At 45.0% G+C, this 12,825-nt stretch overlaps 5 protein-coding genes and 2 non-coding genes across 7 annotated transcripts; 3 read left to right on the top strand and 4 right to left on the bottom strand.

The window, feature by feature from the left end:
• Positions 1-81: 81 nt before the first annotated feature.
• Positions 82-202, bottom strand: PAAG_11672. Its single transcript has one exon. It is a non-coding gene; the product is annotated as a tRNA-Leu (tRNA).
• Positions 203-522: 320 nt separating this feature from the next.
• PAAG_02986 (hypothetical protein) lies at positions 523-1,417 on the top strand (the record flags this gene model as incomplete). Its single annotated transcript, XM_002794395.2, has 2 exons — positions 523-735; positions 995-1,417. The coding sequence occupies 2 exons, from the start codon at positions 523-525 to the stop codon at positions 1,415-1,417; spliced, it is 636 nt and encodes a 211-aa protein (XP_002794441.1).
• A 478-nt stretch (positions 1,418-1,895) lies between these two features.
• On the bottom strand, positions 1,896-3,081 carry PAAG_02985 (hypothetical protein; the record flags this gene model as incomplete). Its single annotated transcript, XM_015844811.1, has 8 exons — positions 1,896-2,021; positions 2,120-2,139; positions 2,207-2,309; positions 2,388-2,403; positions 2,528-2,667; positions 2,777-2,807; positions 2,886-2,917; positions 3,040-3,081. The coding sequence occupies 8 exons, from the start codon at positions 3,079-3,081 to the stop codon at positions 1,896-1,898; spliced, it is 510 nt and encodes a 169-aa protein (XP_015702017.1).
• A 660-nt stretch (positions 3,082-3,741) lies between these two features.
• Positions 3,742-3,830, bottom strand: PAAG_11671. Its single transcript has one exon. It is a non-coding gene; the product is annotated as a tRNA-Asp (tRNA).
• A 1,130-nt stretch (positions 3,831-4,960) lies between these two features.
• On the top strand, positions 4,961-7,086 carry PAAG_02984 (endopolyphosphatase; the record flags this gene model as incomplete). The annotated part of the gene is made up of 2 exons (XM_002794393.2): positions 4,961-5,108; positions 5,180-7,086. 2 exons carry the CDS (start codon positions 4,961-4,963, stop codon positions 7,084-7,086), a joined length of 2,055 nt encoding a protein of 684 aa, XP_002794439.1.
• A 1,787-nt stretch (positions 7,087-8,873) lies between these two features.
• PAAG_02983 (hypothetical protein) lies at positions 8,874-9,365 on the top strand (the record flags this gene model as incomplete). The annotated part of the gene is made up of 1 exon (XM_002794392.2): positions 8,874-9,365. The coding sequence occupies one exon, from the start codon at positions 8,874-8,876 to the stop codon at positions 9,363-9,365; it is 492 nt and encodes a 163-aa protein (XP_002794438.2).
• A 728-nt stretch (positions 9,366-10,093) lies between these two features.
• On the bottom strand, positions 10,094-11,091 carry PAAG_11670 (hypothetical protein; the record flags this gene model as incomplete). Its single annotated transcript, XM_015847274.1, has 2 exons — positions 10,094-10,574; positions 10,868-11,091. 2 exons carry the CDS (start codon positions 11,089-11,091, stop codon positions 10,094-10,096), a joined length of 705 nt encoding a protein of 234 aa, XP_015703063.1.
• Positions 11,092-12,825: the final 1,734 nt, after the last annotated feature.

Genomic DNA, 12,825 nt, shown 5'->3' with positions numbered 1-12,825 from the left:
CTCTACACGTTACAGTACTTATCAATCCTGATGGTCAGGATTTTAATTTCACATGTTTTTTGCAAAAAAAAGAATATATACTGAGAAGAGTGGGACTCGAACCCACGCAGGTTGCCCTACTACGAATCTTCTTCGTCAGAATCGTCAAATTCTTTTACCGAAGGACCTGAACGTAGCGCCATAACCGCTCGGCCATCTTCCCATTTTTACAGACATTGTGGGCGGATATTATGTTTGATTATCCTCGGGTTCCAAAGGTTGTCTGTTCGTTGTCTAAAAAAAGACATGAGTCTGGATTTGGGTCGAGATAGTAGGGGCTTGGCATTCGCAGCTATTTAATCTCGATCCTGGGACCTGGACTAGACATATGACATCTCTCAGCATCCATCGCTAACTACTACTATCAATGCTCTCACTTTATTTATCATGAGCATTTCGCATGCCACTCAGGACGGTGTCCACCGGAATATCTATAACATAGCTCTCCCTCATCGTGCGTAGCATATTAATTTATATATCTCCATGGCCACTGGCACGGAACCCGAGCTCGAATTCCTATCTCATAATATCTCGGATATATGGCCGGAGTTTCTTAACCGTCACCGAAAACATAAGAGTAACGGTGATAGCGGCGACGACGACGACGACGATGATCGGTTGTTCCAGTTCTGCTGGCGACGGCAATCGTGTGGGTCCTGTCTGGAGGCGTCGAAGGCGTGTAGTTGGTGTGCTATTGTATGTAATTTTTTTCTTTGCTTATCGGTTGTGTATGTTTTTGTTGTATCTATTCGCCATTTCTATAACATGTAATCTCACCATGTGGTCGTGTTCGTTGAGAAAAGAAAATATGGGCAATAAATAAAATATGCGGGCAGCTTTTCATCTCCCTGTTATGTCCCAACTCGACCCTGACCCCCACCTCCACCTCTACCTCCAATTTATCTGTAAACCCTTAATATACAAACAACCAACAAACTAACTCTCCACACCTCAGTCCTCAGCCTGCATCCCCAACCGCTCTCCCTTCCCCCTCCTCGCCCCGCTGGAAAATTACACCCTCTGCCCTCTTGGCCCTCACGAGCGCTGGGAGCTACGCTCAACCCCGCTTGGCTGCAATGTCAGCACCGCCACGTTCTTGACTGGTGTGGTTTCAGTGCTGAGCACGTTGGTGTTTGTGTTGGTAGGGTGGGTGATGGTGATGGTTATGAAGATGGGGTGGAGGGGATTTGTGTCGATGAGGAGGAGGAAAAATGGGACGGGAACGGGGGCGGGGCCAGGGTCGGGATGGGAATGGATGGATGGGTTTAGATTTGTTGTTGGTGGGAGGCGATGGTTGAATAGGATGGGGCAAAGGAGGGTTGTGGTTGTTTTTGATGAAGGGACCGAGGGGGGGGAGAGGAGGCCGTTGCTGGTCTAGGGGAGGGAAGGGGAGGTTTGAGAGGAGTCTGCTGAGATGTATGGTCATTATTATGACTGTATTTACGATTATGATTTACGTCTGTATGGGAATAGGTGGAGGAGCTTTTCAGGAGGTTGCCGTGGTTACGGAGGCATAGGTTTCTATCTAGAGGTCTGTTTTTTGATGTCTGTTCTAGATCCGTGATATGTTTTTTTTCCTTCGGTTTTCTTTGAAGCGAAGCGTTCAATAATAGCTGAGCTTTATATGCAATGCATGTCATCGCATTTCCAATATAATTGTTCAAATAAGTTCTCTAACGCAGATTGTAGATGATCATCCTGTCATACATAACTGCTTACCATAATCCAAATTCAAAACCTCACAAAACAGTACGGAAAAGAGGCATTTAGGTACGCTGAGAAAAAAGGACAGTGGAACTTCGGAACTGTCAGAGACATCATATCTAGACTACCCGTCTTCCGACGTCCTCACATCTTCAGTCCTTGTAAGTAACCTTGCTAACTTTATACTCCACAATGGTGGGATTGCCCTTCACGTAGATAAAGTGTCCAGCTGCAACCCATACGCCTGTTTCAAGGCTTGCGTATTTTTCGTTGCCAGTCTGGTTGTGTTAGCAAAGCAGGCAGAATTCAGTAGCGGAAGGGGTGGAGATATTTGGAAACATTGTTCCCGCTTTGAGTAAAAAGATATTATGCTAACCTGGAAAGTGAGATGGGTAACTATAAACTGTAGTGAGCTAACAGATCAACCAAGTGTAGATAGGCAGCGGAAAGTATTGGAACATACATGAATTCCCAAAAGGAGTAACTGTCGACTCTGACTCGCCGCTCAGGATTGAGGAGAGTGCTGGGGTCATGTCGACAATACCCGTATAGTTGAGATAGACGGTCTGGAACCAAGATGCTCAGTTAAATAACTATAGCAACTTTGTTTGTCTGGAATGGCCGAAAATCTTATTTCAACTCACCGCATCATCCGTTGTCCTTTAAACAAGGGAGAGAGAAAAAAATATCAGTCCAGCACCTTCAATCATCATGCACCACCTTCCAACCAGTGACTAGGCGTCAAAAGAGAACAGAGCAACTCGCTAATGTAAGCTTTACATACTTAATGACACCATGGGCATTGAGTCGCAGATGTTTTCCATCAGGATCAACGTATATATAATCGTTTCCCTGGCCGACAAATTCGCCATTGAAAACTGGGGTAAAGCTGTTTTCACTCTTGACGGTTCCTGAGATCATGGGCTATACATTTCAAGCACAGCAAGCGGAATAATAAGCCCATGAATTGCTACGGTTTTGCCGATGGAAATGGAAAGTAAAAAAGGTCCAAAGAGGTAAGAATGGCACATACAGTAACCATAAGCTGTGTTCCGCGGGCAGCACTGCCTGTTATGATTTCATTGATCGAGGTTGTTAGACAACTAAAAAATACGGGACATGAAATCAGATATAGAATACACATACCAATAGCAGTTGGAGGCTGTATTTTAACCTATTTCAATTACAAAACTTGGTCAGTTATTTCGAATATATATCACTTAAGATATTTTACGGGGAGAATGCGTGTAACTTTCGCCTTCTCCACCAAGCACAAGCAATGCGGGGTAGCGGTACCTGGATAGTGAACGCTGGCTCGAGGCTCGGGAAACCAGACATGATTGAGTTTTTTGCGTAATGGATTTCTGTTGATTGTTTTGATAAGAAGGGAGCGCAGATGTCGAAAAGAATGTCGAGCTCAGGGTCAGGTGGAGGTGCAAATATTCCCGCACTGTTCTTGCCCGTGGTTCCAGACAGGGTTACAGTTGAATTAAATCATAAATGAACTTTATAACGAATATCGCGTTCTTCTGTTCGTTCTGTTATCCTCCCATCCGGGAGCTTCGCTATAAGGGCTTTCTAGATCACGTGCAGCAGGCGGAGCGTAACACCGGCTTACAGCACTCAAGCATTGCAATTAGTTATTTTAATTTCAGAATCTAACAGTTTGAAGATAATGTAATTTTGCCTTGAAGAGTCCACTGCCTTTTAATGAGGTTGCCACCTTCTTCGCTCTGCCTCTGCATTCCAATCGCAACCATTGTAGGCACTGCATACAGCATCTCTAGCTCTTCCTCGGATGGGGCTTCTAAGACACACTGACCCCTCTTCACGGTGACTTTCAATGTTGCTCCATGGTTTCTTCCAGAACTTGTTTAAATTCATCGCCCTCCGATTCTCAAAGGTCCTACTCAGACAATCCGCTCTTTCCGTTATGATTTGCTGGTGGGGGGCGTTTCCCTCCTCAAAAAAAATAAATCAATAAAAATAAAAAGAAATCTCCCCGACAGGGAATCGAACCCTGGTCTCCCGCGCTTGAAATGGGATTTGATGACAAGCGGAAATCATGACCACTAGACCATCGAGGATAGAGAGTATCTCTGTTGATATTTAGTTTGGCAGAATGACAGGAACAAGGAGATAGGGGAGAGAATACTGACAATATCAGCAAGAATAATAAGCTTGCCAGAAAGAAAGAGAACCATTATTAACATAGCACGACCTCACTCCAACCTTGCTTGCGAAGGCACATTGAGGAGTAGAAACGAGGTGGCCAGTGCTTTTTTTGGAGTCCACCGGGGAATATTGTCCACATTTCTAAGCCTGGTTATCTGTAACTATGGTTGTGCGCTGGATTCACTGAGTTTTATATTTACATGCCCTGAGTCCATCTAAGCTTTACATGCGCTCGGTTACGGAACTCGATATTGTTCAGCATGTACTCATGTGCTGCTCCAATCCACGGCATACTGCAGTCGTATATTAAAATAGCCACTCATATCGTATGCGAGCTCTTCACACTCCCTAGGGACCTAGGCATGGATGGTTCTTTGTCAGGCGTGCAGACCAAAGGAACTCACCTTGAGGGCCAGTGAATTCAGAAAGGGGAAAGAAGATGTGAAAGAGAATAGATTTGTCGTTTTCTGAAAGGTGGAGGTCTTCATCGAACCTTGGGTCATTTTGTTTCAGCCTTAAATGGGTACGGTACGAACAGGCGGATGTTTCTGGATTACCTAATTCAAATTAGGATTAGTTAACTAACTAGTTAGTTAACTAGTTGACAGTTGGGCATGACTGCCACGTGATATACGCGTATATTAGTTAGCCTAGCCAGACCAACATTAACTATAACTTAACCTAAACTAAGTTAGGCAGTCACATGGTCTTGCCACTTTGGAGGCTGGCATGCCAACGTTGACTTCGGTATGGATCTTTTCTGGAATGACAAGAAAATGAGAGACGTTGTCGTTGAATATCTGCATTATCTCTGCATTTAAACGAGCACAAGGGGATTCTGCATATGCTGCTTTTGCTGTCTTCCGCGCAAACCAGGTGATGGCGGGTTTAGGGCGCAGTTAACTAATGTGACCACCAACTTTTCTCCCTATTCGCTCGATTGATATTGCCCTTTCAATTCATCGAAGTTTTCATATCCGTCGCTAAATGTTTCTAGACCTCGAAAAATTGGCTTCATTGCCAGCCAAGAAGTAAGGGAACCATGGCCAAGCTCATCGTGACTATCTCCTTTCTGGCAGTCTGGCCGCTGCAGGGTTTTGCGGGGGTTCTGTATCCGCTGGCACTAGAGCCTGGGAAAGAACGTGGAGAACACGACCAAAAACTCCATGGTCGTTTTCTGCATATAACTGGTTAGTTTAGCTGCCTTTGCGCCCTAATTCTTAACTGCGAAACATACATACCAACTGTAATCACTTCGAAGATATACATCTTGATACATACTATAAATCGCATTCGAATCCAGACGACGACCATGAATGTCACAGGGGATCTGGGAATGCAGGCTACTTTGGAACTTCTGGCTCCAGCTGTGATTCCCCACTGGCCCTTGTAGATGCAACTTTTGCCTGGATCCAAGAAAACCTTGCAGACTCCATCGACTTTGTTGTTTGGACTGGTGATTCGGCCCGTCACGACAATGATGAAAAGACCCCTCGTACGGAGAAAGAGGTTATCAATATGAACCAGATGCTCGCCGATAAGTTTCATGATATTTTCTCCAAATCTAGTGGAAAGGAAAATGGAATGCGAATTCCTGTCGTCCCTACGATTGGAAACAATGATATAATGCCTCACAATATCTTCAAGAGCGGACCCAACCGTTGGACTAGGAAATTGGGCATGATTTGGGATCCTTTCATTCCAGAGGAACAGCGCCATACTTTCGTCGAGGGTGGCTGGTTCTATGTGGAAGTTATTCCCGATAAACTGGCTGTGTTCAGTCTAAATACGATGTACTTCTACGACTCGAACAGCGCAGCTGACGGATGTGAGGATAAAAATGAACCCGGATATAAACATATGGAGTGGCTGCGGGTCCAGCTTCAGTTCATCAGGAAAAGGAACATGAAAGCTATTTTAATCGGTCATGTTCCCCCAGCTAGGACAGACTCCAAAGAGAACTGGGACGAGACGTGCTGGCAGAAATACACGCTTTGGCTATACCAATACCGGGACATCATCGTTGGGAATATGTTTGGGCATATGAATATCGATCATTTCATGTTCCAGGACTCCAAGGAACTTAAATTCGGGTATGACGGGGTCGAATCTCACTACAAGCAGGGGAAACGGCAGGGTGCAGACGAAAAGGTATCAGTACAATCTCGCCTGGCTTATTTATCAAGCCTAAGGCGCGATTGGTCGCAATTGCCATATCCACCTGAGCCTTCACCATCTTCATTTGTATTTGTTAACGATAGCCACCACCACGATGATATCCATCTTTTGGATTCTTCCTCAAGCCGCAAAAAAAAGAGGATGGGAGAGTATTTGAAAGAGATTGGTGGCCCCTGGGCGGAGAGATTCAGCGTATCGCTCGTGTCACCCAGCATAATTCCAAACTATTATCCAGCGTTGCGCGTCATCAAGTACAATACATCCAGTTTAGAGAACGTTTCGTTATGGTCGGAAGTATCAGGACAACATAACAAACCATCTTTTCGAACTTCGACTCTGTCTGAGGACTTGGATTTTGAAGGTCAAAATCTATCCGCAAAAAAGAAGAAAGGAAAGAAGAAGAAAAAGAACAAGAAGCCAATTTTTAAAGTTCCGCACCCACCGTCTTCCACCGCGCCTCCTGGGCCAGCATATTCGAACCAACCGTTCACTTTACTTTCGTATACCCAATACTTCTTTAATTTATCAGACATCGATACAAAAACGATGGTATCAACAGCGAATCATTACTCCAACAACCAAAACCCTCTCCACTGGACCAGCGGCCGTTGGGGAAAGCCCGACCGCTATAAGCCAAGATCCATCTCCTTTGAAGTGCTTTATGACACTAAAACGGACAAGTCATATAAGTTGAAGGATTTGACCGTCAGGAGCTATTTGGATCTCGCCAGAAGGGTTGCGCAAAAGGATTCGGAGGAGAAAGACCAACCACTGGTGCTTCCAAATGCTGATGCTAGATGTCAACAGAAAGCCGAAACCTCTGATGGGCCGACTGGACCGCCTTTGGACGAAGAGGATGACAAGTTGGACCCTCTATGCACGGAGATAGAATCACCACTGTCGGCAGTGACGAAGTCTCGTGAAAGTATCTGGGCAGTGTTTGTACGACGGGCATTTGTGGGTTATTTCGATAGTGACGTGATGCAGTAATGGATATATCCGAATAAGTTTAATATTTTCCTATATAATTTCGAATTTTGGCATTGACTTCTTGTTGTATGGGTTTTTATTCGGATTTCTGGTACGTTTATATTGGTTTTTTTTACGTATTTCTCCAAGGCCTTTCTTTTATTTTTGTATAATACCTGATTCTCGTTTGCAATACTCAATGTTAGGCCAATGCGTCGGTGCGTACGATGTGTATTTATTGCTTTGGGTTGTGAGCTTCTTTGGCTCCTTGATTTCCTAATCCCTGGGGGGGAGTGTCCTGAAATATTGAGGCGTGTAATTATATCTCATTTGGTAAAAGCCTGGTTCCTGGATGTAACATAAGATAGCCGGCGAAGGGTTAGAATGTGAAATAGTGGTGTTTACGTGGAATCATTATCTTATCCTTAGTTTCCTACGGTTCCCCTTGTCTGTCATTTGGCTTCCCTTATCCCTTCATTCTTCGCGCAAAACGCACGTTAAATGACGATTCCATCCATGGTATATTTGCTGTATAATTGTTGACGTCTGAGACATTCTGAACTTTCAGTGCTTGGGGAAATAAAAATTTTTATATAGAAGGACTTTTGCACAGGGCTTTGTACCATAGAGGATGCCTATTCAGGTCCTGGGGTTATTCCCTTTCGAAGATGGAAAGACTTCCTGAAATTAGACTTTAACAGGGTTTATCCCTGGGGTTGATTCATGATTGTCACGCTCGGGCTGTGGCATGCGGCGGCGTTGACTCAAGTGCTCTGGCTCTTGAGTATCCCCGGTTCGTTTCAGTCGATTGCTCTTCTAGGTGGTGGTTTCTCCCTTACCATACTACTGGTAGTCATTCGGCTGTAATTTAGCTTTCTTTTTTTTTCTCATCAAGTCAGCCAGGGAACGAAGATTTATTGTTCTTCTGATCTTAATTTCTTTCCGCTTTGTGACTTGAAAGACCAGATTTGATAAAGACGAAAGGAAGAAACACACAATGGCTAATGTCATCGGCTTGAGCCCCAGTAGAGAGATCTAATGATGTATTGCGAGGACTGTCAGGTGGATTCCATTGACAATGGATGAATTCATTGAGGAACGCCTCCAAAAGCCCCTTTATGAGGAAGAGCTCAAGAGAATGCCCAACGAGGATTGTAAGATTCTTTCCTTTATGTTGGTCCATTGTTAAGATCCACGAAGCTGGGATATTCATATCTCGTTGTTGTCAAATAATCTTTGTTCCAGGACCTAAAAGGGGTAATTATCATAGATTAGACGAATGCCGTCGGATGAAATCCTGGTATATAACATTCGCTGTTGGCTGACAATGCCATCATTCTCTCTGCAAGTTCATACGATTCGAGACTCTTCTCTGGGCGACACCGCAAGTCCATGTTCAAGGTTCGTCCATCGACTATATTCGACTTTTCAATCCCCCGAAGAACCGACGGAAAAGTTGATATATTATTATACCGTAATTCAGAGCAAAAAAACTTTTAACAGGTGCGCATTTCCGAATAGTTGCTATTCACACTGTGCGGTTTTGGCTAAAATTTTCATTTGGATCTGTCGATGGCAAGTGAAAACAACCCATCCCTCGACTCCGCATGGTATCGTACCGTGATTTATACTGATGCTGGCGGCGAATAGGTAACCAATCGAGGAATAGGGGGCGGCATTCGCCCCTCGAGTATGTGTAAAGAGCTTGATAGACTAGTGCACCCTGGTGGCTTTCGTCAAATATTTGAAGCTTACAGGAATACTACCCCCCCAATATAGGGAAATCTCTGTGGACAGACGAAGAAGAGATGTGGCTTATCGTTACTTGCATGGAGCAACACACCAACGAATGGCTCGCGCAGAATATACCGGGGAACAGCGGACGAACCTCACACTCCATTGCAGGCCACCTCGCAGATCTTCGTACAAAGGGCAAGCTCCCTCGAAGCTGGAGACAAGCAAATGTCAACAGGGTAACGTCTTGGTCAATCGCTGAGGACATGGAAATACTGGAGTGGATACTTCACGCCAAATCACGAATCGATCCTGTGGTATTCGTCGCCGCCGATCGTTCTGGAACGGCAATTACCAATCGAGCAGAATACCTGATGGCTGACGAGGGGTTCGCCGCGCTTGTTCATGACACCGAAGAGAGCCTTAGATTGGCCCAGCTTAACTACGACGTGACTGAGGAAGGTCCAGAGAAGGAGGAAGCATACGATATTCTCGTGATTGCCGAGGATGATAGCGATCGTCTCATCCGTGACGCACTGCAGAAGTCGCTTGCTAGTCGATCGTAATGGCTATTGTCGTTGTAGAAAATCTATCTGAAGCCAGGCTTAGGAAGGGGGATGGAAGTCATCTGCTGCTTGTGGCTCAGGTATTAGCATTGAATAGCAACAGCGGTCATTGTTAAATTTTAGCAGCAGAGTGATTTGTTTGGAAATGTTGTGGGAGATTGCTTTGTGGACATCTTGGTGTATTTATTGGCGGTGTGTGAGCGGTTAGGAGTTAGAAATTTAGAAAAATGAAGGAAATCGGCTGGACCATTTGCTTCAACTCTAACCCCTGCTCCCCAATCTGTCAAGGCTTTTGGTATGGATATTCGTAAAAATTTAAAACTTCGGGATTCACAACGCCAAAGAGAAAATCCAACAGCTGCCGTGGATGTCTCAATGAGTTAGCCGGCGCCGTGGATGCTGAAATGGTTGTTGGTATGTCTAACATCCATGAAGACATCGTCCGCAGTTAACCAAATACTTTGCCGTGGGTATTGTCATAAGAGCATGGATAATCGTCTAAATCAGAAATCAGTCGACGCCAGGATCCCCCCAATCTCGCTCGCTGTCTAATAGCTGTTTCACATGCCATTCATCTCGTCTACCATCTTGCCGTTTCCGGGAGATTTCGTGCGGCGAGGAGGGTTCCTCAGTTTCTAAGTCCAATTCGACTTATGTGATCCTGAGATGAATCCCCAAAGTTGATGAAATTGTGACGGTGCGAGTGCAATGCTCCCCGGCATATAGAGCTACCAGCCATCCTCATCCACAACGCTCAAGGTGCGTGTCAGTACGGTGCATTCGTAGTATGCGGGATAGAAGCCGCCGTCGTCCCAGTCAATAATCCCAGTAGCAACATAGTGATTATTGACGGAATCTTGTTTCACCATGATATTGTCTGTCCTGACATCACTGAGGGCGAACAGCAATTTATTCATCGAAATGTAATTGCCATGTTCCAGAAAGGAACGGAGGAGCTTGATGTGTGTGGTGCTGGTATGGTTGCAGCAGGAAAATTGCAAGTAATTGAACTCCAGAGCTGTGGTGATGCCTTTTAACAAGGTGCATTTGTTAACATGAATCTCTTTAGCCCTTTCTCCAGAGACTCCCCCAAGCATAATGCCGTTATTCTGTTGATGAGCTCTCAAACGGTAGAAGATGTCTTCCAGCTGATGCTGTATCAGTAACTTCTCATGTGACAGATTAGGCAATGCTTGGTCAACGTCATGTCTGGAATGTATGGCATGAATATGACGTGAAAGGGTCCGAATACAAACATATCATGGGTCTTGGAGCAGGAATATGGGGCATTCACTCTGCAAGGTATTGCATGCTTGTATACTCTGTATAATCCTTGTTTTCTATAATGACTCTGGTGACAACATTTTGTTGTACTTAACCATGACGCCTTTGATATGACTTTCTCAGAGCTTTGGCATTTCCTAAAGGAGTTGTTTCAAGACTACAATGAGCGATTTCTCTGCATCACTCGATTTGTCATTCAAAATGATCCTCTTAAATACCGTGCAAGCAAAGACAATGGAAAGATAACTCTAGTGGTCTCAGCAAGATCAAGGCGTGTGCTGAACTCGGGGGGTACCCCTTTCTCGGGAGCATCTTCCTCTGCACAAGGCACAATCTTGGCCCCAATCACCATTGTTATCCTGTGAGTATAATTCTTCGGAAATGCAGGTAACAAATTTACATCTGGTTCATCGCTGAGCATGTCATGAAGATCATCTGACATTTGAAAATTAATTTTCGTGGCATAAGATAGCAGACGATACTGGGCGTTTCGATGTTGACGATGATATGTTTTGAGGAATATTGACATCAGATCTGCAGCTGGATTTCTTTCCAGTGCAGCTGGAATTCAACTATAATTTCCACTCTCTGACTAATTCATTAGTTATTTGTTGCCGGGCTGCCGCCCCTATGGATATTTTGCAATGCGTGCCAAGGAGAACTCCAAGTCTGGGCAACATTGCATGAACAAAAGGTGAGCACTTTGCGAGCACTTGCTCAGACTCTTTTCAGCGAATATTGGTGGCTGGAAAATGTCAGACTGGAATGAACGTTGGAGTTCGCCTAATGAGTTGCCATTTAGCGCCAGTTGTGGCTGAGATTGTGCCTCACTTCCCAAGAACCGAGATGCTTTTCAGAAAGAACTTGGAAGTTTGAGATAATGTCGGGCACCTGAGTTTACAGATCTCAGAGATATGGATATTGAATAATATCGGGTGATTTCTCAAATGTCCAAAATTCCTATTGGGAGATAGTATACCATATCATGAGGCATTCTTCTAATGAATGCTACACACCACGTAAGATAGCAATCGAATCTGCATTTGATGAGGAGCACAAAAGAGAAATATTAAGCAGGGAGAAACATCATTCACCATCCTTCATTTCTCACTGTCATTCCTTGAGTGCCACGCTGGCATGCGCCCATCCCTTGCTTGCCAACCAGGCAAGGATTCCCCTCCTTCAAGGCGCTTTTCGAACTCTATTGAAGACAGTTGTGGATTGGTGTTGAAAATAGACAGCAAAAATGTACGATTTGTTGCTCATCCTCCGTCAAGAATCACCAGTGTTTGTGTCCGTACTGTAGATTGTGTTTCTCCTGGGGTGTACTCCGTAGTTTGTAAGCGGTGCCGAGACGACCCAGAATAAACTAAACCTGCTGACTGACGACATAGCAATCTTCAACTCCACCAAAGTCTCGACTGGGTAATTTTTAGATCGTGGCTTTTCTGTTTGTGTCCGGATGGATGTTGAGGAAGAATCTTATTTCTATAATCCGGGGAGAATAATCACGCCTTGAAGAGGCTCCTCTGAAGCGGAATTTGGGGTAGATTGTTGCCGGTTTTCCTTGGTTTTCTCCAGCGCCTAAGTTTGTAACCTTGTTATTTAGGGCAGCCCACCGGCTTAGGCAGCCCACGATGAGGAGTAGTCCTGGGTTAAAATGAAGAGTTCTGCCTTGACACGCAACCTACCACAGCTCTAGTTCGCCTGGTATGCATGCTATGCGACCTGCGGAGCCACCTCAACTGTTGCGCCAGAATTTGTTCCATTGCCAGACGACGCCTCCGGTGCGACAAGGACTGTGCCTTCGGTGTGTTGAAAGTGTGCATAATCACCACTGTTGTCGCTGTGACAATTCTTCATGCGGCTATTCTGTCACCTAGCAAGCCACCTTAAATATTGGTGGTTCATCGGAACGTTGGACTACATATCTGTTGACTAGACAAGCTGCAGGAGTGCAAAGAGTGACAAAAGAACAAGAAAGCAAACGATCAACAGCCTGCAGCCCAGCAACAGAGCAGCCCTATTTGCTGGCTGGTGATATCCATATATTTCCTCTATCTCTGCCACTATCCTGCAGCAGAGCGACATATCGGGTCTAGTGACATCTCTTCCATTTTCCTCGACTTCTCATTTGCTTACTGAGCCCCATCCCAACCTCCACACCGACAGATTG

This window comes from Paracoccidioides lutzii (assembly GCF_000150705.2).
Source record: "Paracoccidioides lutzii Pb01 unplaced genomic scaffold supercont2.8, whole genome shotgun sequence".
NCBI lineage: Eukaryota > Fungi > Ascomycota > Eurotiomycetes > Onygenales > Ajellomycetaceae > Paracoccidioides > Paracoccidioides lutzii.
Note: the sequence above shows the minus strand (reverse complement) of the source record. Positions and strands in the feature narration are given on the sequence as shown.